The sequence below is a fragment of the Gigantopelta aegis genome, chromosome 6 (assembly GCF_016097555.1).
Source record: "Gigantopelta aegis isolate Gae_Host chromosome 6, Gae_host_genome, whole genome shotgun sequence".
NCBI classification, from domain to species: domain Eukaryota; kingdom Metazoa; phylum Mollusca; class Gastropoda; order Neomphalida; family Peltospiridae; genus Gigantopelta; species Gigantopelta aegis.
Genome location: NC_054704.1, coordinates 99,120,120 through 99,146,432, shown reverse-complemented (window position 1 = coordinate 99,146,432; position 26,313 = coordinate 99,120,120). Strand labels below are relative to the sequence as shown.

The following is a 26,313-nucleotide window of genomic DNA, read 5'->3' as shown; positions in this document are numbered from 1 at the left end:
GTTGACTTTCACCGGCTCCTCCGTCCAGGACAGAAAATGTTCTTAAGTTCAAGCAAGTGTTGACTTTCACTGGCTCCTCGTCCAGGACAGAAAATGTTCTTAAGTTCAAGCAAGTGTTGACTTTCACTGGCTCCTCCGTCCAGGACAGAAAATGTTCTTAAGTTCAAGCAAGTGTTGACTTTCACTGGCTCCTCCGTCCAGGACAGAAAATGTTCTTACGTTCAAGCAAGTGTTGACTTTCACCGGCTCCTCCGTCCAGGACAGAAAATGTTCTTAAGTTCAAGCAAGTGTTGACTTTCACCGGCTCCTCCGTCCAGGACAGAAAATGTTCTTAAGTTCAAGCAAGTGTTGACTTTCACTGGCTCCTCCGTCCAGGACAGAAAATGTTCTTACGTTCAAGCAAGTGTTGACTTTCACCGGCTCCTCCGTCCAGGACAGAAAATGTTCTTACGTTCAAGCAAGTGTTGACTTTCACCGGCTCCTCCGTCCAGGACAGAAAATGTTCTTACGTTCAAGCAAGTGTTGACTTTCACCGGCTCCTCCGTCCAGGACAGAAAATGTTCTTAAGTTCAAGCAAGTGTTGACTTTCACCGGCTCCTCCGTCCAGGACAGAAAATGTTCTTAAGTTCAAGCAAGTGTTGACTTTCACCGGCTCCTCCGTCCAGGACAAAATGTTCTTACGTTCAAGCAAGTGTTGACTTTCACTGGCTCCTCGTCCAGGACAGAAAATGTTCTTAAGTTCAAGCAAGTGTTGACTTTCACTGGCTCCTCGTCCAGGACAGAAAATGTTCTTAAGTTCAAGCAAGTGTTGACTTTCACTGGCTCCTCGTCCAGGACAGAAAATGTTCTTAAGTTCAAGTCCTGCATTTAAGGGGTGAGATGTAGCCCAGTGGTAAAGCACTGTCTCGATGCGTGGTCAGTCTAGGATCAATCCCTGTCAGTGGGCCCTTTGGGTTATTTCTCATTCCAACCAGTGCACCACGACTGGTATATCAAAGGTTGTGGTATGTGCTATCTTTGGGATGATGTATATAAAAGATCCCTTGCAACTAATGGAAAAATTTAGCAGGTTTCCTATCTAAGACTATATGTCAGAATTATCAAATGTTTGACATCCAATAGCCGATAATTAATAAATAATGTGCTCTAGTGGTGTTGTTAAACAAAACAAAAAAACTTTAAGGATCATACCTGGTGGATGGGCAGAAGGCATTTTTGCTAAAAAAAATATATATATGAGAATGTGTTTTTTTCGCAAAAATGTTTTGTATTAACTTCTAAATGTATACTACTGTATATTAACTGTAACTATTTTATCATATTAATCTCAGTCAGCATGTGTTGATGGTTCAACAGAAGCCTATAAATTACACGGCTTGCACTGACAGGTAACCAGTACTTGATTTGTGTGCAGTGTCTGGTCTGGTTGTGATGAGGGAGAGCAGACTCCCCACCAACAACCATCCCAATCAGAGTGACTCTATCATTTATTAACTGTGAACCTTCAGTCTCTAGTGAGGGCCCGGGCTGGACCTAAAGGGCACTGGAGTGTTTATCAGTTACATGTACATCCATGTATAATACAGATTAGGCTACAGGTATATGCACACACATCCATTGGAGTCGAGTGGGGTGGATAATGCATCCTTACATTTTATCCACCTCAGTATTAAAATCATAGAAAAGGTTAATATTAGCTTTTCTAGGATTCTAACAAAAGCAAATACATTGTACAATTAAAAAACTCATAAACTTATACATACTTTACATTCTTTATATGCATGGAGTGGAGATGTGCATTGGCGGAAGGGGATGGAGATAGTGTTTAAATGATACATCATGCAGGTGTTATAGAAATTGGTTTGGTGTATATTTTTACCACATCAGCCAGTTAAAGTTTAACTTTATAATAAAATTTCAATTTCACAAAATTATTGAAATTCCTTCATTAAAATTGCATTTTGGCTAAAAGGACAAAGGACCAAGAGTTAACTTTCTTGAATAGTGACTTATTATAACGTTAACCTTTAAAAGAACAGCCCTTAGCAGACCCTATAATGCAGTAGTAATCATTCTTCTGAGGTATTTTCCTCCGTCAGATAAATGTGATTTGTTAGTTTTACCTGTTATTTATTTATACCTGAGATAAAATAATGGCATTTGCTTATCAGATTCTCACTGCTATCACCAGTATCAGATAGAAATCTACAGCAGTGTTTGATTATTCTAACATAGGGGCAGTCTCTTTGAAATTCATGATTGCACTTCCAACTACACCAAGTGCCAGTTCTTGTAACAGTGGAAACTGTGTTGGAGTCGCAGCATCTGTCTTTTAATATGGGGCGGGATTTAGCGCAGTCGGTTGAATGCTCGCTTGAGGTGCTTCCGTTGCAGAATTGAACTACCTTGGTGAATCCATTCAGCTGATTGGGGTTTTTCTCGTTCCAACTAGTGCACCACAACTGGACAAAGGCTGTGGTATGTGTTTTCCTGTCTGTGGGAAAGTGCATATAAAAGATCCTTTGCTGCATTAGAAAAAATGTAGTGGGTTTCCTCTGATGACGAGTCAGAATTACCTAATGTTTGAAATCCAATAGCTGATGATTAATTAATCAGTGTGCTCCAATGGTGTTGTTAAACAAAAGAAACAAACTGTCTTTTAATATAGTCACTCTTTTGGGGTGAATTGATAAGAATAGAAGTGATATGGTGGTAGCAGATTTCTTTTCTCATTTTGGAAACCAAAATGTCCCAGAAATACTGAATTTTATTATACATTTTAATTTTACCTACCTATTTGTGGTTAGAAAACTTGGAAAACTATACTTATAATTAGGAAAAGAAACATTTATAAACTGTATATATACAAGTAAAAGACATTTTAAAAACTTATTCTGGTGCATATACATGTATGTGTATTTTTATACAAAGTGAAACTCCACTATTGCAACCATCAGTGGGAGTTTTAAAATTGGTCTTATTATTGAGGTGGTCCTAATACCAAATAACCAACATTCAAAATGATAATTGTTTGGTAAATATTAATACTGAATTTTACTTTCCACCCTGCTTCCAGGTTGTCATCAACAATGTCTAAACTGATAAAATTAATAGGTGATGACGGGTGTATTGACATTTACACTGAAATGCTAGATAATCAAGTGTCATGCCTGCTTCAGTTATTTGTGAGCTTTGGCCGATTCTCCTTTTTTAAATTTTTAATTATGACACAATAGAGATTGACAACTGTCTGGACAAATAACACCCTCCCAAATATAATACAAATGCGTGACTTCTGTCTCACTTGACTGATTGCAGCTAATCGTTGCATTTGTTGTCAGTTTCTGTGGTATGGCATTTGATTTCATAAAACAAAACATGTTACTCAGTTAAACTGTTACTTTTCAACATTATTGGGTGCAAGTTATATAATAAAATAATAGTGTTCTTTACAGCAGGGTAGTCTTCAAACAGGGGTGGTTGTTAGGTGGGCTTTTACTGTACTTACTTTTTTTTAATTTATTATTACAATGATAATATGGGGGGGGGGGTTTCTTCAAATTTTGGAAACTAAATGTTTTAACTCTTTAAGACTTTTTGGAAATTGAGAATGGATTTTCTATGAATACTGGTTATTTATCAGTGTCAGATATAAATGCGCTGTTATTGATGTATGAGGCAAGAACACTCAAAATAACTTCACTTCTTCTGTGTGCATGGATCGGCTTTGCTTACGGGCTGATAAAACTGAAATATGTGAGATAGATGCTTATTGACAAAACATGAGATGCTTGTCTTAGCTGGCTGGCTTTCTTACATGCGATGTTTCGGGGTCATAATCGTAGTTGAGGCAGAGCTGCATGTATTTTCAGTTAAAACAGATCCCTTTAGAAAACCTCTTATTTACAAAGCAAATAGCCCTGGTTTTTTCTTTGATGCGTTAAACGTTTTTCTCTCTTAAAATAACAGTCGTCGTGTAGAATCACTTTCTTCAGTTTTCAATGGGTTGATTACTTAGAAAATAGCAAGAGTTGAGTTGTTTGTGGTTAAAATTGCATTAAGAACCACCTAACAAAGTACATGTATTTAAAAAGACATCTTAAGACAGGTGGCCCGTTAATGCAGGTCAATTTGTACTGTAACATTAGATGATTATAATGACCTCTTTAGACAGTTGCCAGCTGAAAGGCGCTATATCGTACTACTAGTAGTCATAAGTGCCATGTTTCGCTATTTTTATATTTGTTTGTAAATAAATAACTACAAATTAATCAGTTCTTTGCATAAATAATGTAGTAAATTCAAAAGTGAATTATGCTTATATACCATGTAAATTTATAGGCACATTCAATTTTATACGCCCATCTATGATGGGTCGTATTATGGTATGGCGTTGTCTGTCTGTCAGTTTGTCCATACGTCCGTCTGTTAACCTTTTTTTGTCTGGACCATATCTTGCATACAGATGCATATAGGACCATCAAACCTCACATGTAGGAACAACTTGGGATGGCGGTGTGTCACATCTATTACTAGGTCACTGTGGCCTACTTTTTACGGTCTACTGCACATAACAGTAAATACTTGTCGGACCATATCTTGCATACAGATGCATACAGGACCATCAAACCTCACATGTAGGAACAACTTAGGATGGTGGTGTCTCACATACTATTACTAGGTCACTGTGACCTGCTTTTCAGGGTCTACTACACATAACAGTAAATCCATGTCCGGACCATATTTTGCATACAGATGCATACAGGACCATCAAACCTCACATGTAGGAACAACTTGGGATGGCGGTGTGTCGCATCTATTACTAGGTCACTGTGACCTACTTTTCACTGTCTACTGCACATAATAGTAAATCCTTGTCCAGACCATATCTTGCATACATACATGTATGGATACAGGACTATCAAACCTCACATGTTGGAACAACTTGGGATGATAGTGTGTTGCGTACTATTACTAGGTCACTGACTTACTTTTCATTGTCTACTGCACATAATAGTAAATCCTTGTCCAGACCATATCTTGCATACATACATGTATGGATACAGGACTATCAAATCTCACATGTTGGAACAACTGTAGGAACAACATGGGGTGGTGGTTAGTCCAAAACAAACTGTTCATCCATCCCATTGCAACCATTTCACATAACTAGAATTGAATGATAATCATATTCAGTATTATAGATATGGTTTTTCATCAAACTCCTGATGGGCGTATCATGTACCTCACCGATACTCTTGTTGAATTATACAGAAGCCTTCAGTTTAGAAAAGAAGATTAAAAATAATTTTACATATTTCTAAAAGAACCCCAGATTGTTGAATTCGTTTTTGTGTAAAATTTGGAAACTAACCAAACAAATTCTACTGTGTTTTAATTTACGTGAAGACAGGGAATAATGCATTCATGAGAAAACAATGGCTTGTGTTCACTTGTCAGTAAGTGACTGGATAATTGTTTGGTTCTGTGAGTGACAAGTGTATGTATAGTATGCATATAAGTACAGTCTTCCCCTGTAATCGTACCATATGCATATCGAGAATCGTATTGTGGGAACACCTACATCGTAACAGCATTAGGCTTATACTACAAGTTGTAACAATTAGAACAGGTTCAGTTCCTTACTACATATTGCAAGCTCTCGGCTAATCAAACTGCATTAAGTATTATGTCAAGAATTTTGTCACTCACTGTTTTTTGTTTGTTTACAAACATGTGAAAATGTCTGGTTATTGTCCTAAATGTGGTGAATAATTGTTTTGTTACATAATATAATCAGGACGTTTTGTTATACTCATAGTTTCTTTATTTCATTGGAAATTTGTATGCACTTATATTTCCTGCAAAATGTTTAAACATCTTTTTACAGTATACAATATGATTTGAGTCGCTACTACCAGTCATTACTACAAAAATTGAAAAGCGAAAACGCTGCTTTGTAGTAATATTGTTCAAGTTGAGAAATGTAATCGGTCAGAATAGCTGAATTGTGCTTTAAATGTCCTTGATCAAATTTCCTTTTGCACCTGTCTGAACTCTGAAGTAATGGATTAATTAAAATAATCTTTCTTGAGATAAGTAGAATTTACACTAATTCCAACTGGTGCATATACAGCAATACATCTCGCCTTGAATCTTACAGATAGAAAGAGAAATGTTTTGACCTCTGATAATCTTCATCTTGATGTTGTCAGTTGTAATTATTTTAAAATACCGCAGACTGTACATTGTATACAGGTGTATGTAGTATCTCCGTAAATCACTGCAGGCTCAACAAGACCTCGAAACCGATAGCTCCGCCATTTCTGTGTAGTAATTTAAGAAAATGTTTCTTTCATTAATGTGCTGTGGAGATGCCAGGTTACTATCGGATGTGTATTTCCATTTTTTAATTGTAACACTTTCAATGCCAACAGAGTAAACTGAAACTCATTCATGATTACAATTTTTTTTCCTTAAAGGAGACCGGACACCAAAAGACATGTAGTGTGTAATGGATTAAGTTAGCGTCAAAGACCGCATTACTCGTAACGCCTGGCTCGCTGCGAGGCACCGGTCAGCTGCGCGTCTTTGGTTTGGGGTAAAAACAGAAGTGGGCGGAATTATGCATAGATCTGAACGAAAGCGAGGCAATACGTCATCGGAGAGAGTTACCAAGCAATACCGGTACACGTGTTGATTCTTTGGTTGTGCCTTTTAGTCGTCTTCTTTTTTTTGTCTCCAGGTTTATCGGAAATTTAATTTACAAGATAATTAGTGTTATTATATACTGTCGACGTAATTATATGATGGTTAACTGCGCAGTGTTTAACTGCAACAGTAACAGCAATACATCCCAAGAAACGGCCAACATCATGGTTTCGATTTCCAAAAAAACCCGAAAGTTGTTTTAAAACATAGACGCATTATTGTCGCCGAACGGGCTTTACACCAACTAAATACAGCAGGTTATGGTACATTTACAATGTAAACAAGTATGTACTTAAGATATACATTAAATAAAAGTATTGCAATTTGTTCACATACGAATATTTAAACTTCACATTTATTTACCTATAATTACCAAATTAATTTTCACCGACAGCCCATAAAGACTCCATACTAACGTCTCTTGATCTAGTTGGTTTGTTAACCTCATAATAAAACACCTTCAAAACGTGAATTATTACGTTAGTTAACAATGTTTATCGTCAGTTCAGTATATTATCATTAAAATTAAAATGCTAACACTTTGGCAGGAACAACATATGTACTCTGGCCAGAAGGAATGATGGTTAAATAATTTTAAAGCTAGTGTCGATTATTAAAGCATAATAAAATTATACTTTTCAATGCTTTCTGTATGTCATATTAAAAATACTCTACACCAAATAATTATTTTAATACCTACCCTGAGTTTCTGCCAGAGGGTGGGGAGGGTAAACTTATATGTATGTACTAAAAAATCTCAGAAATTAATATATATATTTTTTCGATAGATTATAGTAACATAATTGCTGTTTAAAATTTATAAAGTGCATGAAATAAATGTTCAATAAAAAAACATTTCAAACCTATAACCACCCAATATACTCCTTTGAATATATTTAGTTTTTACAGGCCCGTAGGAACAACTTGGGGGGGGGGGCACTGACGGACTGGGTATAAACTCTACATCAGATTTTGGTTACAATGGCAAAAATTAATCTGATAAAGAAAAGCTCTCTCTCTCCCCCCCCCCAAAAACTACATAATAATATTGTCGATAAGACATTAGTTGTAAAGTGATTGTCAGTATGTGGCAACAGTATATTTTGCAACATTTCTGTGTTTCTGTACCCGGCTGTGGACAGTTTCGGCAGACTGGTAACACATTTTCTTAATAATTAAAAATACACGGCTTAACCAAACACATTAAAACTTGGAGGGTAACTAGTTAAGAGAACAAAGTTTTTTGTTAAATTATTATATCTTGCTTTGGTGAGGAGGAGACGCTTTTTGCAAATTTGCAAAATCGGCCTCTGGAATATCCACTGACGTGTCAAATTTACATCTGTGCTGAACAAGATTTATGATGAAATATTATTACATTTTGTGTGCTTTTCTTCTAATTAGGTCCATTTGCTTCAGTTTACATTAAAAATGTCATAAAAAATTATGTTTAAAAAAATGCTTGTATGCTAGTCTATGACCGTGTGGCTTCCTCGTCTTCGTCGGCAGTTGATTCATCCAAATTTTCGTCTAAGACAACATTTCCAGGATTAGGGACAAAGTCTCTGATAAGTGGTTCAAACTGATACGGTTTGATGCCATTAGCACAAGCTGGACACAATTCTTCGTCACTCGAATCGCTAAGTTCGTCCATGCTGCTTGGTAGTTTCTTCAGTTTTCCTCTCATCGATGACGTCACGGGTCTAGCTCATTAATTGTCGACAGTTTCCGGCAAACATCGGAGATCGGCGGAAAAAACCCCCAACCAAGACTAGCACGCTTAACTTAGTCAATAAGGCGAGCGCGGTAGTTGCGTGTTGTGGTTTATGACGGCAAACAATTCATTACGCCGTATATATGATTTGGTGTCCGGTCTCCTTTAAATCCCAAAACAGCCCCTCCCAAACCATACAGAAAAAACATTTGCACTTGTTAATACTGAAGGTTTTTGATCTTGTCAGGCCCATAGGAGGGGTGGGGGACACAAGCTTGATTTTTATCTTTATTTATATAGAGTAGGACACAAAAAAATTAGTTCTATGGGCCAACTTGTAATGCAACAGAACAGCATAATGTTGTACTGGCTGAAATAATGAAGTTGCTCTTCTTATATTGCGTACATCATGAAAGTGTGCCATGTTATTCACTGGCGTATGAAGTGGGGGGTGGGGGGGGAGGGCAGGGGAGCATGTGCCTCCCCACTTTTCAAATATTTTGCTTTATATTTGCTTTATAATAGTGTAAAGGTGTGTAAATATAAGTGTGGCCCCCCACCCACACACACACACTTTTTGTCACCTTTCTACGCCACTGTTATTCCTTCTTAGAGGATAATTTATATTTATATGCAGTTACGGTTACCTCAGGTATCTGCATAGAAGGAAGGAAAAAATATTTTATTTAGCAAATGCACTCAAAACATTTTTATTATGGTTATATGGCATCAGACATATGGTTAAGAATCACCCAATGAGAGAGGAAAGTCACTGTCATCTCACCATGAACTACTCCTTTAATTAGCAACAAGGGATCTTTTATATGCTCTATCCCACAGACAAAACTGTACATACCATAGCCTTTGCTACACCATTTGTTTAACAAGACTTAGCAAACTGGGTCAATCATGCATTAAGCAAACACTTTATGATGATTTTTCACTGGGCTACGTCCATCCCATCCCGTTTCTGGATAGAAGTTAGTGGTGTTAGTGAAAGAGTTGATGGAGTTGGTAATGAGATTTGAAGTTGATACCCTGTAGTCTTAAATGTGATGACATAACTATCTATCTTCTCTCTATTTTTGTGTGTCTACCCAGAATATGTTTTTTTGGCATGTTTGAACTCTATGTGGATGGGACACATAGATAAGAGTACCTAACACTGATTGTATATGATATAGAAACTGACCATTTGACATTACACAATGATCTTATTCAGTATTTTCAGTTTTTACATGTAATACAGAACAAAGATTTTGACAGAAAAAGTTAGATTTTCTCTTTGAATTAAAATAAATATTAGAGCTATTTTAGACTATCATATTTGTGGGGGTTGGGGGGGGGGGGGGGGGATGGGTGAGTTGGGAGGCATTTTGTTTTGTATACCCACCACCCACAGAGTTGTCTTTACACCATGTATTCATATACATGTAGGTGAAAAGATCTGGCAGACTTACCAGGCATAAAATAACATTTGTGGTGCCTTATGCTTTCTCCTTCCATCCCCCATCCACCTCACCCCACCTCACCCCACCTCACCCCACCCCACCCCACCTCACCCCACCCCACCCCACCCCACCCCACGCCACCACAGATGATCAGTTCTGGAACAGTCCTTACATGTGATAGATTAAAATAGGTCTGTTATTTAAAAACATGTCATTCAACTACCATATTTGTTCATCCTGATGATTAACTACAAGCATGTATATTGTGTTTTGCACATACTATTCACATGAAGTAAATATATTGTTTCACTTGTCAGGTGAGACCGGACACTATTACTGTGGTATGAAGGTGCTGTCATGTGTGTGCTGTGATGGCCACTGTGGACCAACTAACGGCTGCAACTGTCCCCCGTGTCAGCGACTCGACCGAGAAGATGCCAATCTCCAACAGATCGAGTCGGTCCAGCCAAAACCTTCCATCCCTCTCATTGAGTCCTGGACCTGGGGACAGCAGCCAGGTCAGTTTTACTTGTCTTTATATCTATATATCTCATCTCATCAAGTCCTGGACCTGGGGACAGCAGCCAGGTCAGTTTCACTTGTCTCTATATCTCTATCTCATCTCATCGAGTCCTGGACCTGGGGACAGCAGCCAGGTCAGTTTTACTTGTCTTTATATCTCTATCTCATCTCATCGAGTCTTGGACCTGGGGACAGCAGCCAAGTCAGTTTTACTTGTCTCTATATCTCTATCTCATCTCATCGAGTCCTGGACGTCGGGACAGCAGCCAGGTCAGTTTTACTTGTCTTTATATCTCTATCTCATCTCATCGAGTCCTGGACCTGGGGACAGCAGCCAGGTCAGTTTTACTTGTCTTTATATCTCTATCTCATCTCATCGAGTCCTGGACCTCGGGATTGCAGCCAGGTCAGTTTTACTTGTCTTTATATCTATATCTCATCTCATCAAGTCCTGGACCTGGGGACAGCAGCCAGGTCAGTTTTACTTGTCTTTATATCTCTATCTCATCTCATCGAGTCCTGGACCTCGGGATTGCAGCCAGGTCAGTTTTACTTGTCTTTATATCTATATCTCATCTCATCAAGTCCTGGACCTGGGGACAGCAGCCAGGTCAGTTTTACTTGTCTTTATATCTCTATCTCATCTCATCAAGTCCTGGACCTGGGGACAGCAGCCAGGTCAGTTTTACTTGTCTTTTAATCTATATATCATCTCATCGAGTCCTGGACCTGGGGACAGCAGCCAGGCCAGTTTTACTTGTCTTTTAATCTATATATCTCTGTCTCTTCCTTTGTCTCTCTTCCTTTGTCTCTCTTCCTCTGCCTCTCGATGTCTGTCTCTCTCTCTCTCTCTCTCTCTCTCTCTCTCTCTCTCTCTCTCTCTCTCTCTCTCTCTCTCATATCTCACTCACTTGCTCTCTTTCTCTTTATCCCCTCTATCTCCAACTCACTCCCTTCCTCTCTCTCTTCCTCCTTTACTCTCTCATTTCTTTGTGTATGTCTGTCTCATGTGTCAGTGTGTGTGTGTGATATATATATATATATATAATCTTTTTAAACAAATTATTCATTGAAATAGAACCCATGTTAAAATTAATGATATGTAAATCCCTGACACAATATTGATCATATTTTAGAGCCCTGAATTAACAGTTTTTCCTCTACCCAGCACTCTGATAAAAATTATAAAACTTTAATGGTGTGTTGTTATTTCAGATGCAGACAAACTCAGAGAATGTCTACTTTCCCTGCTACACGAGCATCAGCAGCTTTGCACCATTTCAGCGTCAACGACGCTGTCAGCCACGCGACTACACCAACGCCTGGCCGTCCTGGAACGCTATTTCACAGCTCTGTGTCGACAGAGTCCATTTGAAAAACGTGCACCAACCAAGAAGAGACAGGCCAACCAGAGTAATCTCAACAAACAAAAATGGTAGCCTAGTTTTTGTGTTTTGGATTTCAAGAAAAAAAGAAGAGATTGTAGATTAATGAAATTAATGAAAACCAACCATAATCTTGTTTTAGAGTAGTTTATAGCTAGTTCAAATAATGATATTAAAGCAATTAAATATAATGAGTCTTGAGTTTGTGTTATTAAACTTTTAAAAGTCGTTATCAAGAGTTTAGCTAAGTCTCTGGACTAATTACAGCTCAGAATTTGGGGTTACTGAAATAATAAGGTTGCTATATTACTCCTGCTAGTTTTTGGTTGTAACTTTATTATGTTTACTATTAAAATCTTGATCCCAACATTTTGTTAGCAATATACTGATATCCCAAGTGACAGAAAATCAGATTTCATGGTCTCTTGTTCTTAGCTTGGCAAACATGTAAGTATTAATATTGTTTGAAAATGTTCCGTGAAATCAGAATTTACAGACATACTAGTCAGATAATTATGTTCTTGATTGGCTTGGTTATATTAAACAACAATTTCTGTTTCCAGATTTAAAATTTCCGAATTGTTTAAAATTGTGTGCATTTTTCTAATTTTTTTCCAGTAGTGCCAACAAACCCACCGAGAAAGCCACGATGGGGCTGGCTCGCGTGGGATCCCGTGCCGCGTTAAGCTTTGCGTTTGCGTTCCTGCGTCGGGCGTGGCGGTCCGGAGAGGATGCCGACCTGTGTAGCGAGTTGCTGCAGGAGTCGCTGGACGCACTCCGGTCTCTGCCCGAGGCCACCTTGTTCGAGGAGGGCTCCGTCTCGTCTGTCTGGATCGAAGTTGTCGAAAGAGCTACCAAGTTTCTACATAATGTGGTCGCTGGGTAAGCTGGTTAGGTCTACAGAACATAATAATGCTGTCATCAAATAATGGGGTGGGTTTGGAGGGAGGAGTGTGTGTGTGTGTAGCTCAGCAGTAGATTACTAGCCTGAGGCCACATTGTTTGAGGAGGGGTCTGTGTCGTCCATCTGGCTGGAAATTGTTGAAAGAGCTACCAAGTTTTTATGTGATGTCTTGGCTGGGTAAGCTGGTTAGTTGTACAGAACATAGTGATACTGTCATGAAATGATGGAGGGTGGGGTAGAGCTCAGCAGTAGATCACTAACCCGAGGCCACGTTGTTTGCGGAGGGTCTGTGTCCTCTGTTTGGCTGGAAGTTGTGAAACGAGCTACCAAGTTTTTCCATAATGTGGTGACTGGTTAAACTGGTTAGGTGTACAGAACATAGTGATGCTGACATGAACTAATGGTGGGGGGGGGGGGGGGGGGGGGGGGGGGAGTGTAGCTCAGCAGTAGATCACTAGCCTGAGGCTTGGAATGGTTATAGGATCAGTTGTCCTTGGTGGATCTGGGGTGTCTTCCGTCTCCTGTTTCCTGTTAGTGCCTCATGTCTGGTACGTCAAAGGCCATTTTTGTGTATATAAAAAAAATCCCTTGCTGCTTTTCAGAGGTAGATTTCTGTTTTGCATGTAATGTATTGAGAGCTAAGTACTACAAACACCAGAATGACCAGAAACTCATTTGATTTATAATTTAACAGTTAATTAAGGATTGTTTGTTATTTCTTTTACATTCATCGTGGCATGAAAAAAAAAATCAGCCGCAAACTGTGTGAATTAGTGAAATGAACAAACTCTCATTGCTACGACTGGAACAAATGAGATGACGTTATATTTTATTGAATGTAACTGAAATTTAATTATAAAGCTGTAACAGCCAAACATATGTTAAGTTACCTGATATCTATGATCAGTGCCTTTTAATTCCCCTGTGTTTGTTTTCCCCAGAGATCTGAGTGGTACGGCGAGCGCGCGTGGCTCGAGCCCGATCCCTGTGCAGGACCAGCAGATCGCCCTGGCCCTGCTCCTCGAGATGGCCGTCCAGCACGGCACGCTCAGCCAGGTCCTGGCCTCCGTGATCCTCCTCCTCAACCTCTGGACCAACAGCCACCACGAGTACGACAACCGCGTCAGCAGTAACCTCATCTCCGCGCCACTCATACCGCTGCTGAAACGTTTCGAGAACATCCACAACTCAAAGTCAAGGGCATTCGAAGTGCCAAAGTGGGATGAGGTGATTCAGTGTTTTAATGATTAGCATGTGCTGTAGAATCATTCACACGTCTTTAGAGGCCACTTACTATTGTAATATAATGAAATATATCAGAGCTATGCCAATATTGTTTTGTAGTCAATATTTCTTCAATTTTGTTTTTCGCACCTTGAAACATTCTTGTTGTCACTTTCATTGGGGGTAGGACATAGCCCAATGGGAATCATTTGCCCGATGCATGGTCCAACTCGGATCGATCCCCATCGGTGGGCCCATTAGGCTATTTCATATTACAATCAGTGCTCCATAACTGGTGTTTAAAAAAGGACATGGTATGTACTGTGCTGTTTGTAAGGTGGTGCATATAAAAGATTCCTTACTGCTAATCGAAAAGAGTAGCTCATGGGGTGGCAGCAGTGGGTTTCCTCTTTAATTATTTGTCCTTAACCATATATCAGACACCATATAGCCATAATTAAAATGTGTTGAGTTCGACATGAAGTAAAATGTTTCTTTCTTTTCTTTCTTTCCCTTTCACTGATTAAATAGTTGCTGACGTGTTGTTTATTCTCTTGCAGTCAAACTCCTATGCGGTCAGTCCCACTGAATGCTTTCTGCGCTACCTCACCTACCCAGACGACGAGAACATGTGCATTGATCTACGGCAGAGTGCTGTGGTCGTCATGTCACACCTCGATAGACTGGCAATGCCGTATTTACCTCTTAATGCTTGTCAAAATGTAAGAATGAAAATGCTTTTAGGGTTTTTTTTTCATTGTAGTCAGTTGAAGAAAGTTTAGTTGTATTATGTCTAATAAATTCACTGCATATTTCATCAAAAGCATTTTAACATTGACAATAAGCAGTATTGTATTAAATGTTTGACCTAGTTACAGAGAGGAAGTGTAAATGTATGTATATATATATTTATTTTTTATTTTTTAAAATTATTATAGTGAAATACCTCTGTAAACCAGAATTTCTCCCATACCAGATTTTTTTCACAGTCCCTTTTAAATATCAGTACAGAAACTCTCTAAACTGGATACCCCTTAAAACCAAAAGATTTTACTTGGTAGTACGGGTGTCTGGTTTTGAGGGGTTTTAGTGTTGTTTTTTTGTTTGTTTGTTTTTGGGGGGTTTTTGGGTTTTTTTTTTCATTTCATATGTAATGTTTGTTAAGAAGGCTATTAGTCTATTATTACTGTTTGTTACAGACTCGCAGATCAACTGTGACACAGGAAGTTTTAGGCTGGGGATGGCTCAACTGGTCTGGGGCTCCCAACACAAACGGGCCGCACATTCTCGAGTTCTTCAACGATCTTGGAGGAATACAACAGATCACATCAGCTGAGAGGTGTCTGCTGGCCCTGACGAGGACAGGACGGATTTTTGTCATGTTCTACAGCTCGGAAACACAGGTAATTAACACCGGTAAAACAACTCTAGTAGTGCAGCACGAGAGGATTTGTGTCATGTACTACAGCTCGGAAACACAGGTAATTAACACCGGTAAAACAACTCTAGTAGTGCAGCACGAGAGGATTTGTGTCATGTACTACAGCTCGGAAACACAGGTAGTTAACACTGGTAAAACAACTCTAGTAGTGCAGCACGAGAGGATTTTTGTCAAGTACTACAGCTCGGAAACACAGGTAGTTAACACTGGTAAAACAACTCTAGTAGTGCAGCACGAGAGCATGAAGTATGTTGATCGGCCATCCCACATTGCAACATGTCATAATGAACATAATGTAGCTTGCAAATAATTGATAGGGTGTGAGAAAGCCAAAGCATAATTAATAATTTAGGCTTAGCACAAATATTGCTTTGATCTTTTCCTGGCTAAAGTTGAAATAGTTATCTTCCATAATGATTAGCACAAATACTGTTGTTGTGCATATTTTTTTTATCTCTGTGCAAACAAAGTGGCGAGACATAGCCCAGTGGTAAAGCGCTCGCATGATGCACGGTCAGTTTGGGATCGATCCCCGTCGGTGGGCCCATTGGGCTATTTCTCACTCCAGCCAGTGCACCACGACTAGTACATCAAAGGCTGTGGTATGTGCTATCCTGTCTATGGGATAGTGCATATAAAAGATCCCTTGCTGCCAATCGAAAAGAGTAGCCCATGAAGTGGCGACAGCGGGTTTCCTCCTTCGATATCTATGTGGTCCTTAACCATATGTCTGACGCCATATAACCGTAAATAAAATGTGTTGAGTGCGTCGTTAAATAAAACATTTCCTTCCTTCTTTCCTTCCTGTGCAAACAAAATTTTAAAGAGTTACCACCTCTACCTTATGTATACATGAGTTAGCTTCATTAAGTCTGAATAATAATAATAATAATAATAATAATAATTGGCAACAAATTCGGTTATTTAGTAACACTCTATATAAACTGCTAAAAACAAACCTAAAATAATTTGTTACCCTTCTTCATCTTCTGCGCTTGCATGGGGTGGGACCTAGTCTAGTGGTAAAGTGCTTTCCTGATGCACAGTCGGTCTAAGATCGATCCTCGATTGGTGGGCCCATTGGGCTCCTTCTTGTTCTAGCTAGTGCTCGACAACTGGTGTAACAAAGGCCGTGGTATGATGATTATATAAAAGATCCCATTGCTGCTAATCGAACAGAGGAGCCCATTGAGTGATATAGGTGGCTTTCCTCTAATTTCCTCTGGTCTTTAACAATTTTCTTCACGATGCCATGTGACCATAATTAAATGTGTTGAGTGTATAATTAAATAATAAATAAAAATTCTTTCTTATGCATTTGCATGCAGTTCCAGTCTAATTGTGTACTGTAGGTCATTTCTAACAGATTTCATATGTGGTACTCATACAGTATGTGTCTTAAAAAATCTCTTTGTATTCCAGTGTCCTCAGCTGGTTAGTGGTTTCGGTGACAAGGACATTGTGAAGATTGCAGCTCATCCCGACAGCAAGCACTTCCTCGCGCTGACCAGTGAGGGGGATGTCTACTCGTGGGGGACAGGCGACGGCGGTAGACTTGGACATGGCGACTGCATGTGAGTGTCTGACAACTCATGCTGTTTTATCAGTACATTATTGAACCACAAGTAACATCTTGATTGATGCAAAGACATAATCTTGAGTTAGTTGCAATTTTAATAACTAAAAGTTACATAGTAAATACATTTTCTTGTCTTGAAATAATTATCCGTATTTCCAATGTGTTTCTGGTTGCGCTGTAATATATATAAATCAGGCCCTAATCTAGAATTGAAAAAGTAGAAGTGACTTCTCCCTTCCCAGAAGAAAGGGAAGAAGTTTGATAAAAATAGGTGAAGTGAACATTTATTGGTACATTTCATAACGTTTCGCCAGTTTCCATGTTTAATCGGAAAAATTCAAAATTTTACACTCTGTGCTAATCGTAATATTTCGATATCAAATACTACTTCTGGTAATAAATTTAAACAAAACAATTGTATGTTTCCTTAAAAATATGATATTATTAAGTAGTTGATAATGTGCCATTATGCTAAAATTAAGTATTAATTAGTATTTTCTGGTATTGCTGAAATGAATGTGGTCGAGGATTAACAACCCTTGACTGGTCACAACACATGGCGAGACACACATTACTTTGAAAAACAATAGCCTGGTTTACGGGTGTATCTGAAGAATATCAATATTAGATTACGACATGTATTTAATCTCTTCATAACAGAAACTGGCATGAGTATTAACATTTGTTGGTTGATTTTGAAAATAAATTGAACAAGGTAAAACATTATTTCATCAAATCAGTCATACATAACAGTGTGCGTGCACAGAAACCATTTCCTGTTAATAGTCCGGTTCACGACTACTCTAGGATACAGACTGGCACCAAAGTAAAAATACTGTTCGACATATGGCGACATGGTGCCAAGTGAGTTATGACAATAAACAAGTTGGGGTCTTGACGTCTGTTGTGTGGTTTTATTTTTGAAATTGGATTAGGTCCAGAATATTACGGCGACTTCGACTTCTCACTACTCTAATAACTCAGCGACTTGAGCTGACTTTCGTCAAAAAACCCACTCATTTCGCCGGCAAGATTAGGACCTGAATATAAATAAGTAACATGAAGTTTGATCTATTGCAAACATTAGTATGACCAAATGCACATATAGTTTACAGACACTTGTATTCTTTAAATAAAAACTGTATTTAGTATGTAATTTTAGTCATTAACAGTGTTCTCGCTGCTCCATTTAAGCAGGGCGCCCCGCCCTGCTATTCCATTTTGCCGCCCTCCTTTCACGTTCCCCGCCCTCCTTTATTTTTGAGCGCCCTCCTTTATTTTTGAGCGCCCCTCTTTATTTTCCAGCACCTATCTCTGCTATTTCCAACTGCACTTTTTTTCACACAAAAAACAACGATCAGTCTGCACACTGGACATCAAAGAAAACAAACAGCGTTGTGTACGAAAATGCAATTGACGAAACATTTACAACAGTTACCGTAACGTAATTTAATAGTATTTTTAACAGCCTCTATTTTGTCCAATATCTGTATCCATTTGTATGTTTGATAGACACAATAAAAGTTATATTTTATGTCAGCAATGAAAACATTTTATTTTTTACGGATTCAGCAATCTCCGATTGAAAAAAAACCCCTCTTATTTGGCGCCAAATTTGTCACGTGATCAGAACGGTCATTCTGTCTTTTGTTTCCACTAACTATCGTTTGATATTTTGTCCTCAGTTGCAGATATAATTGGTTGAAACTGATGATTTTTACTTTCTGTCATTCCATTATTCTGTTTATTCAGCAGTTCTTTATAAAATATTGTAAACTTTTAATTTTGAGGGGATATGAACACTTATAAAAACAACGGAAGTGGTAGTGTTTATCATTAAAATCATTTATCTTGAGTGCCAAATAATATATACACAGTCTTTACAAAAACGAAACTACTTTTTATCAGCTGGAGATAATATTTTATCACAGCGATCGATTCATTCGATGAAGATGGAAATAACAAAAATGTATCTGACATTAGGAGATCACTTTACAAACATCTTTATTGTTTTTCGTATATCTTGAAATCTTTATTAAAAATAATAATATTAAAACTTTGATCGGTCCAGCAAAACCGGAACTGCCTGTGAATGTCAGACCGATATCATCTTCGGTTCAATTAAAAGACGAGTCTTTTTATAAACCCCTTTGCACTTTTTTGTATGCAAAATAAGGAGTATGTCTTTTCTCAAAGTCTACCAACACACAACAATATGGTAATCAAACTACTCTCCCCCCCCCCCCCCCCTTTTTTTTTTTTTTTTTTGCTTTTCATTTATTGGTGTGGGTTTTTTTTTTTTTTTTTTTTTTTTTTTTTTAAAGGGTGTGGTGCCGAGCGGCCGCCCTCTTTCAATTTTCACCCAGTGAGAACACTGATTAAAAAGGCTCTGTTAGTCAGAAACATCTTATAATGGCAGCAAACTAGGGACAGTTTCTTTTAGAATTGGTGTTACCCCAAATCTTTTCCTCTCCTTGTACTTTGATGAAATTTTTAACACTAGCTGTCTACTTTTAAAGACCCTGCAAAGTTTTCTGGACATCTTATCCATGTAATTTTTATCCTTGTTTAAATTTGTTTTTATAGAGCTGGGAGATATGATTAATGTGTGAACCATGTCTAAAAATGGACCTTAATAAGCTGCATTTTAAAAATGTTTCCCCCTAGTGTGTTTGAAGGTGCATACAGACTCATTTTAATTTCCTAGTACCACCACTTTATGATAGAAATAAAACCGATTTGTTCCAGATCTCGAGACGAGCCCACGCTGATCACGGGAATATCGGGGAAACACATCATCAACATCTCGAGTGGCAGCACCTACAGTTCGGCCATCACGGCTAACGGGGAGCTGTACACCTGGGGGCGGGGCAACTACGGCCGCCTCGGGCATGGCAGCAGTGAAGACTCCAGCTTCCCCAGTCTCGTTTCCACGCTGAAGGGTCATCGTATAGTGGATGTGGCATGTGGCAGCGGTGACGCACAGACAATAGCTGTGTCCGATACTGGTAGGTGGAGACTGGATTATGGGGGCAGAACAGAAAGGAAAGGAATGTTTATTTTTATGAATATCTGAGCACATTAAAACAAGAAATAAATATTGTGTTGTGGGGATGCGGGACTAGATGTGTGACTCATCGAATCTTTGGCAAGCACATTACCACGGAGTGACATACTGGACCTTGAAAGTAGCTCAGTCATGCTATTTTGCTATCCCAACCTGGGACCAATGGTTGGTACATCAGAGGCCATGATATGTACTGTCACGTCTATGAGATGGTGCATAAAAAAGAAACCTTGCTATTGTTAAGAGTGTACTGTATTTCTTACACAATGTAGGTGAGAATATAAGTTATGATGTCATATATCACTTTCTAGTATCAAATGTAACTGCATTACCTTTACATCCCTCAGTATTTCAAATTTGAATGGAAAAACTTTTTTAGGTTTCCATGCCCAGTAAAAACATTCACATTTATAACCAAGCATGCAATATTAAAATAACCAAGCATAAAATATTAAAGAACAATGTGTTTGTTTTTGCAGGAGCTGTGTACTCGTGGGGAGACGGTGACTACGGCAAGCTGGGTCGCGGTGGCAGTGACGGCTGCAAGACACCAAAAGTGATTGAGAAGCTGATGGGCCAGGACGTCATCAAGGTCTACTGTGGGGCGCAGTTCTGTCTGGCGCTCACAAAGTCGGGAGCCTTGTTCACCTGGTGAGCAGTAGCTTATCGCTCAACATTATTTATATTGATTTGCTGCATCTGCTAGGTTCAATCCCTGCCAATGGGTCCACTGGGCTATTTCTCATTCCAGCCAGTGCACCACGACTTGTCAGAGGCCATGGTATATGCCATCCTGTCTGTTGGATGGTGTATATAAGAGATCCCTTGCTACTAATGGAAAAATATAGCGGGTTTCCTCTCTAAGACAATATGTCAAAATTACCAAGTTTGACATCCAATAGTCAACGATTAATAATCTATCTGCTCTAGTGGTGTCGTTAAACAAAACAAACTTTTTAACATTATTTATGGAAGTTTGTTGCAACTGCCATTTTACACACTTTTACACCGCTTTAGTGAGAGAAGTATTATCATGTTGAATTTTTGCTATTTTAAAAAAAAAATCTTATATCAATTCTGTCAAAATACCATAGAACTAATAAAATTTTACCATTTTTGTAGGGGCAAGGGAGACAACTTTCGCCTTGGCCACGGCACGGAGGAACATATTCGTGAACCAAAACAGGTGGAAGCTATGGCTGGGAAGAAGATCGTGGATGTGGCGGTTGGATCGATGCACTGCCTGGCCGTGACGGAGGATGGGGAGGTGTACTGCTGGGGGAAGAATGAGCAGGGCCAACTCGGGGACAGCACCGCGGCCTACATCACCGAGCCTTCCATCATGGCCGGCCTGGACGGGAAAAACATTGTTGGAGCCTCTTGTGGACCAGCACAGGTTCGTAGTGCCGATTCTTCACTGGTGTATCTTGTCATTCAAGGGGGCAGGACATAGCCCAGTGGTAAAGTGCTCACTTGATGCGCGGTCGGTTTGGTATCGATCCCTATCGGTGAGCCCATTGGGCAATTTCTCGTTCCAGCCAGTGCACCACGACTGATATATCAAAGGCCATGGTATGTGCTATCCTGTCTGGGATAGTGCATATAAAAGATCCCTTGCTACTAATGAAAAAAATATAGCGGGTTTCCTCTCTGACTGTCAAAATGACCATATGTTTGACATCCAGTAGCCGATGATTAATAAATCAGTGTGCTCTAGTGGTGTTAAACAAAACAAACTTTTTATTCATTCTCAGTTTTACTTGTTGCAGAATTGATCACATTTTTGTTATTATTTTATGCATGATGGATTTATTGCATTCTTTTATTATGACATACTTGGTTTAAATAAAAATTTATTTTGTTGTTGATGTTTTGGGTATATAAAAAAAGGACGTCAACACCTCCTCACCATTAAAATATTTCGAAAACAACCTTCAGTGGGCTACTGTAGGTTTGTAGTTGATGCTGTATTATTAATTCTGTATATTTTACATTTAGTGGGCAGTCATGTTTATATTGTCACTTCAGTCAGGATAATAAATCATTCCCAGTTCTTAATTTTAATTAATTTTACTCCAATAATTTATACTGCTTTGTCATGTGTTCGTCACATTACTATGAAGAGATCTACGTGTTTGCTTCAATTTTATAATGATGGACTGACATTGCAAAAAGACATGACGTCATATTCATCGATTAATCATTCCTGATGTTGATGTCAGTTACTAACCAAAAAAATCCCAAATCTCCTGATCCCACTTCTCCCTTTCCAAATAAACAAACAAATAGACAATTTGTGTCAAAAATTAACTTTTTGTCTCAATAAGCCATGTTTATTTTCAGAGTTTTGTGTGGTCATCCAGTGGCCACTGGACTGTAGGGACCCGAGTTCCATTCTGTGTGGACATCTGCAAGGCCACGTTTCAACACCTGGACGAACTGTTGGGCGAGGTGTACGAGGGGCTGGATGGACGCAGTGACTGGCCGCCCACTCAGGACAAGGAATGTATTGCCGTCGCTGGCCTCAATATACTTAACTTACAGGTAACACTGGCTGAATAAGTCCTTACTGTTTAATAGAATGCTCAATGTTCGGAATAGGTACTGTTTGAGACATGAACTCGTAAACATTAAGTAGTAATTTTTATTTATTGATATGATAAACTCCCAATAGCCAATATATTTTTTGGTTAAGGGACAGACCCTAGTTTCAACCCATGAAAATTAACACTAATTTTAGTTAATCTTCAAACCTGTCACACATTTGAATATAGATACAATTGAGTGAAACATGATTCTGTGATTTTGAAATGGTGAAATACCCTCTAAAAATGGACTAAAACTTGACTCCATAACTATTACTTCTCAAACGCACATGTGTTTTTAAAAATATGAGAAATGCATTTTGTGATATTAAAAACACAAAGATGTCCCAAAACACTTAGAATGTATGGAAATTGATAATCTAAACCATAAAATCTAAGTAAAGTATGATTTCAGTTGTCAAAGACGGCTCTAATGGAAACTAGAATGGGGCAGTACACAGTTTAACCTTTTCAGTATTAACTTTTCCATTAAACTAGAAGAAATTATTGATTTAAATTATAATCCCAAGATTATCGAAATACAAAAATTAATGAAGCTATGGTCTATCAGAAAACTTACTGTTTTAGGAAGAATTACAGTCCTGAAAACATTAATAGTTCCTAAACTAACATACCTACTGAAAACATTACCAAATCCAAGCGAACGTTTGCTAAAACATATAAATACATTATTTTTCCAATTTATTTGGAATAGCGGCCATGAACAACTTAAAAGAAAATCAATAACGCAAGACTATAAAAATGGTGGCATCAAAATGATAAACATAAATAATTTTATGACCGCTCTGAAAAGTTCGTGGATCTGACGGATATTTTTAAATAACCCAAAATGGACCATTTTGTTCGAAGCTTCTACAAATATATCAACACGTGATTTAATTATATATGGCGACCATTTTCTATACTGTAAAAATTTTTGGAGAGACACATTGGTTAGTTGGTTAAGGATACAAGAAAAACAAATTCCAGTAAACGTAGATGATATTCTCCAGATCAGTATTTGGTTCAACAGTAAAATATGTATAGATAAAAAGCCATTTATACTAAAACGATATATCTCAAAAGGTATTATCTTTATTAACGATTTGTTGAAAGAACAAAGAGACTTTCTAACATATGAACAGTTCATAGAGAAATACGACATAATTACCAATTTTCTGGAATATGCTTCATTGGTCAGTGCTATAAAATCATTCATTTACAACCTAGATAATTTAAATGATGACGTTTTTATAGCATTACAAAATCCTGTTCTTCCATATAACTGAAAGGTTTTGTTCAAAGATCAGAAAGGTTGCAAACATATATATGATTTACTGAACACTCAAACCACCATTCCAAAATCACAAATAAAATATTCTAAAGAAGGATATATCTATGATATATATGATTGGGAAAAATATTACATTCTACCCTTTAGATCTGTCAAAAGCACAACGTTATCTTGGTTTCAGTATAAAATCATACACAGAATTCTTACAACTAACAAATTTCTAAATATGATTAATTATATTGATTCCAATGCCTGTAGTTTTTGCAACAAATCACCTGAAATCATACAACACCTTCTATTTGAATGTAGTTTAGTTCATTCTCTGTGGGAAGCAATAGAAGAATGGATAAGAAATGAAACTGGAATTAATATTACTCTAAGCAGAGACATAGTTATGTTAGGCATGATCAACAACGAAAAAGGTGATTTTGTAAATTGGCTGACTATCAACATAAAATATTATATTTGCAGTATGAAAATACAAAAAAGAAATTTACATGTCAATGCCGCGAAAAATATTCTACAAAATAATTTTGAAATAGAAAAAAATATTTATTACAAAAATTGCAACTATGAAGCATTTCATAAGCAATGGACACGCTAATTAAAAATAATGCTTTGAAAGTTCACTTGGAAATAAAGTATTAATTAAAATGTCATTCTCTAATACTCTCTCAATATCCCCACAATTTCTTTATACTTATCTACTGCTGTTGCACCCCCTCTCTCTCTCTCTCTCTCTCTCTCTCTCTCTCTCTCTCTCTCTCTCTCTCTCTCTCTCTCTCTCTCTCTCTCTCTCCGTCTTATAAATATCATAGAAAGCATTAACATATTTAAATAGCATATTTTGTTTAGATATTATTGTTTAAATATGTACTTTGTAAGGCAGTGACCACGGCTCCCCAACCTGTTCACTGTCTTATGTTCTGGGGGCAATAAAAATGTTCAGCCTGCAAAAAAACCCCGGCTCTAATAGTCAAAAAATATTCCTTAGTGTTTAAAAACTAGGGTATTTCCCTTTAAACATTTGTTCATACAATAAAATACATAGCTTTGTAGTGGTGTCACAAATGGTAAGTATGAATAATAATGAAAATTAGGAATGTTTATTTTTTTATTATGAATACAAGTTGTCTCCCTTACCCTTGTGATATTGGTCATTTGATCTTGACAGAATCAAAGTAAGAAAATCCTCTTTTTTCTCTCTAAATTTTAAATGCTTCCTTGAAGCATGTTGTTGGGTTTTTTAAATGTTTACCCAAGGAAGAACAGAAAACAAGTCTTCAACAACCATTTACAACATTCAAATCCCCTTAGGTAATTAACCAGTATTCACACACAAAATTAAATAAACCGTGACATACACAAGAACCACATACATTGTGTTGATAGTCTCCTACCAGTCCAACTGGAGGGGACTATAGGTTTCATCTCCTTCCTTCTTTCTGTCTGTCCGTCTGTCTGTCCCACATACAGTTTTCCGGATGTTTTTTTTTAGAATTTCTTGATATTGAGCTGAAATTTGGTGTATAGCTTTATCATATACTGTTACAGATCAAAGTTATGGCCATTCAATTTTAGAGATGTGAAAATTTGTTTTCCCGGACTTGTTTTTCAATGCCTAAAGATATTGAGATGAAATTTTTTATATTGCTTTATAATGTACTGTTACAGATCAAGTTTAACTTTGATGATGATTTACCAATTTTTCACAGAGCTTGGTAGGGGACATGTATTGCTTTATAATGTACTGTTACAGATCAAGTTTAACTTTGATGATGATTTACCAATTTTTCACAGAGCTTGGTAGGGGACATGTATTGCTTTTGCAGTACTCTCATAATACTTGTTCACTTTTGACAGCTGCATGCTGCAGTTTCACAAGCGGAAGACGCCGAGGCCCTTGGACTGGGTGCGGGCAGCCCCGTGGTGGCCAGCCTCAAACAGAAGGTGGTGGCGCTGGCCAGCAATGTAGGGGTGATCAGCACCGTCCAGCTGGCCGCCCAGGCCACGTTACAGAGTGGCTGGTCCGTTCTCCTCCCCACCGCCGAGGAACGAGCTCGCGCTCTGTCGGCACTGCTCTCTGCAGGAAGTAAGTCATAGGTCAAAAGAGGGAGGGGTGGGTATGAGGGTGGGGGATGGATGGGTGGATGTTGGGTGAATTTATTAGTGAATAGATGGGATTGGATAGAGGATGAATGAGTGGGTTTTGTGTGGCTTGTCTTGGTTGGATAGATGAATGGATAGTTGGTTTTGTGTTTGTGGTTAGGGTTAGGTGGGTGGGTTTGGATGAGTAAACATGGGAGATAACCATTTTTGTTAATTATGTGTTTCTGGTATTATGAGGACATCTGTGTTTTTCATCAGACCTTTTTTTTGTAAAACTTTTACAGTTTAATCAAACTATGGTGTTCATGAATATCCCTCATGATCTAA

At 38.1% G+C, this 26,313-nt stretch overlaps 1 protein-coding gene across 2 annotated transcripts in view; it reads left to right on the top strand.

The window, feature by feature from the left end:
* The window catches only part of LOC121374060 (E3 ubiquitin-protein ligase HERC2-like), a 150,201-nt gene that overhangs the window by 43,518 nt on the left and 80,370 nt on the right, over positions 1-26,313 (top strand). For both annotated transcript variants that reach the window (XM_041500957.1, XM_041500956.1), the window contains exons 4-15: positions 10,194-10,394; positions 11,614-11,833; positions 12,402-12,665; positions 13,629-13,914; positions 14,472-14,633; positions 15,111-15,314; positions 16,775-16,926; positions 19,680-19,939; positions 20,478-20,649; positions 21,121-21,394; positions 22,342-22,542; positions 25,741-25,969. In XM_041500957.1, coding sequence (XP_041356891.1) covers positions 10,194-10,394; positions 11,614-11,833; positions 12,402-12,665; positions 13,629-13,914; positions 14,472-14,633; positions 15,111-15,314; positions 16,775-16,926; positions 19,680-19,939; positions 20,478-20,649; positions 21,121-21,394; positions 22,342-22,542; positions 25,741-25,969 — 2,625 coding nt within the window. The remainder of the gene's footprint in view (positions 1-10,193; positions 10,395-11,613; positions 11,834-12,401; positions 12,666-13,628; positions 13,915-14,471; positions 14,634-15,110; positions 15,315-16,774; positions 16,927-19,679; positions 19,940-20,477; positions 20,650-21,120; positions 21,395-22,341; positions 22,543-25,740; positions 25,970-26,313) is intronic.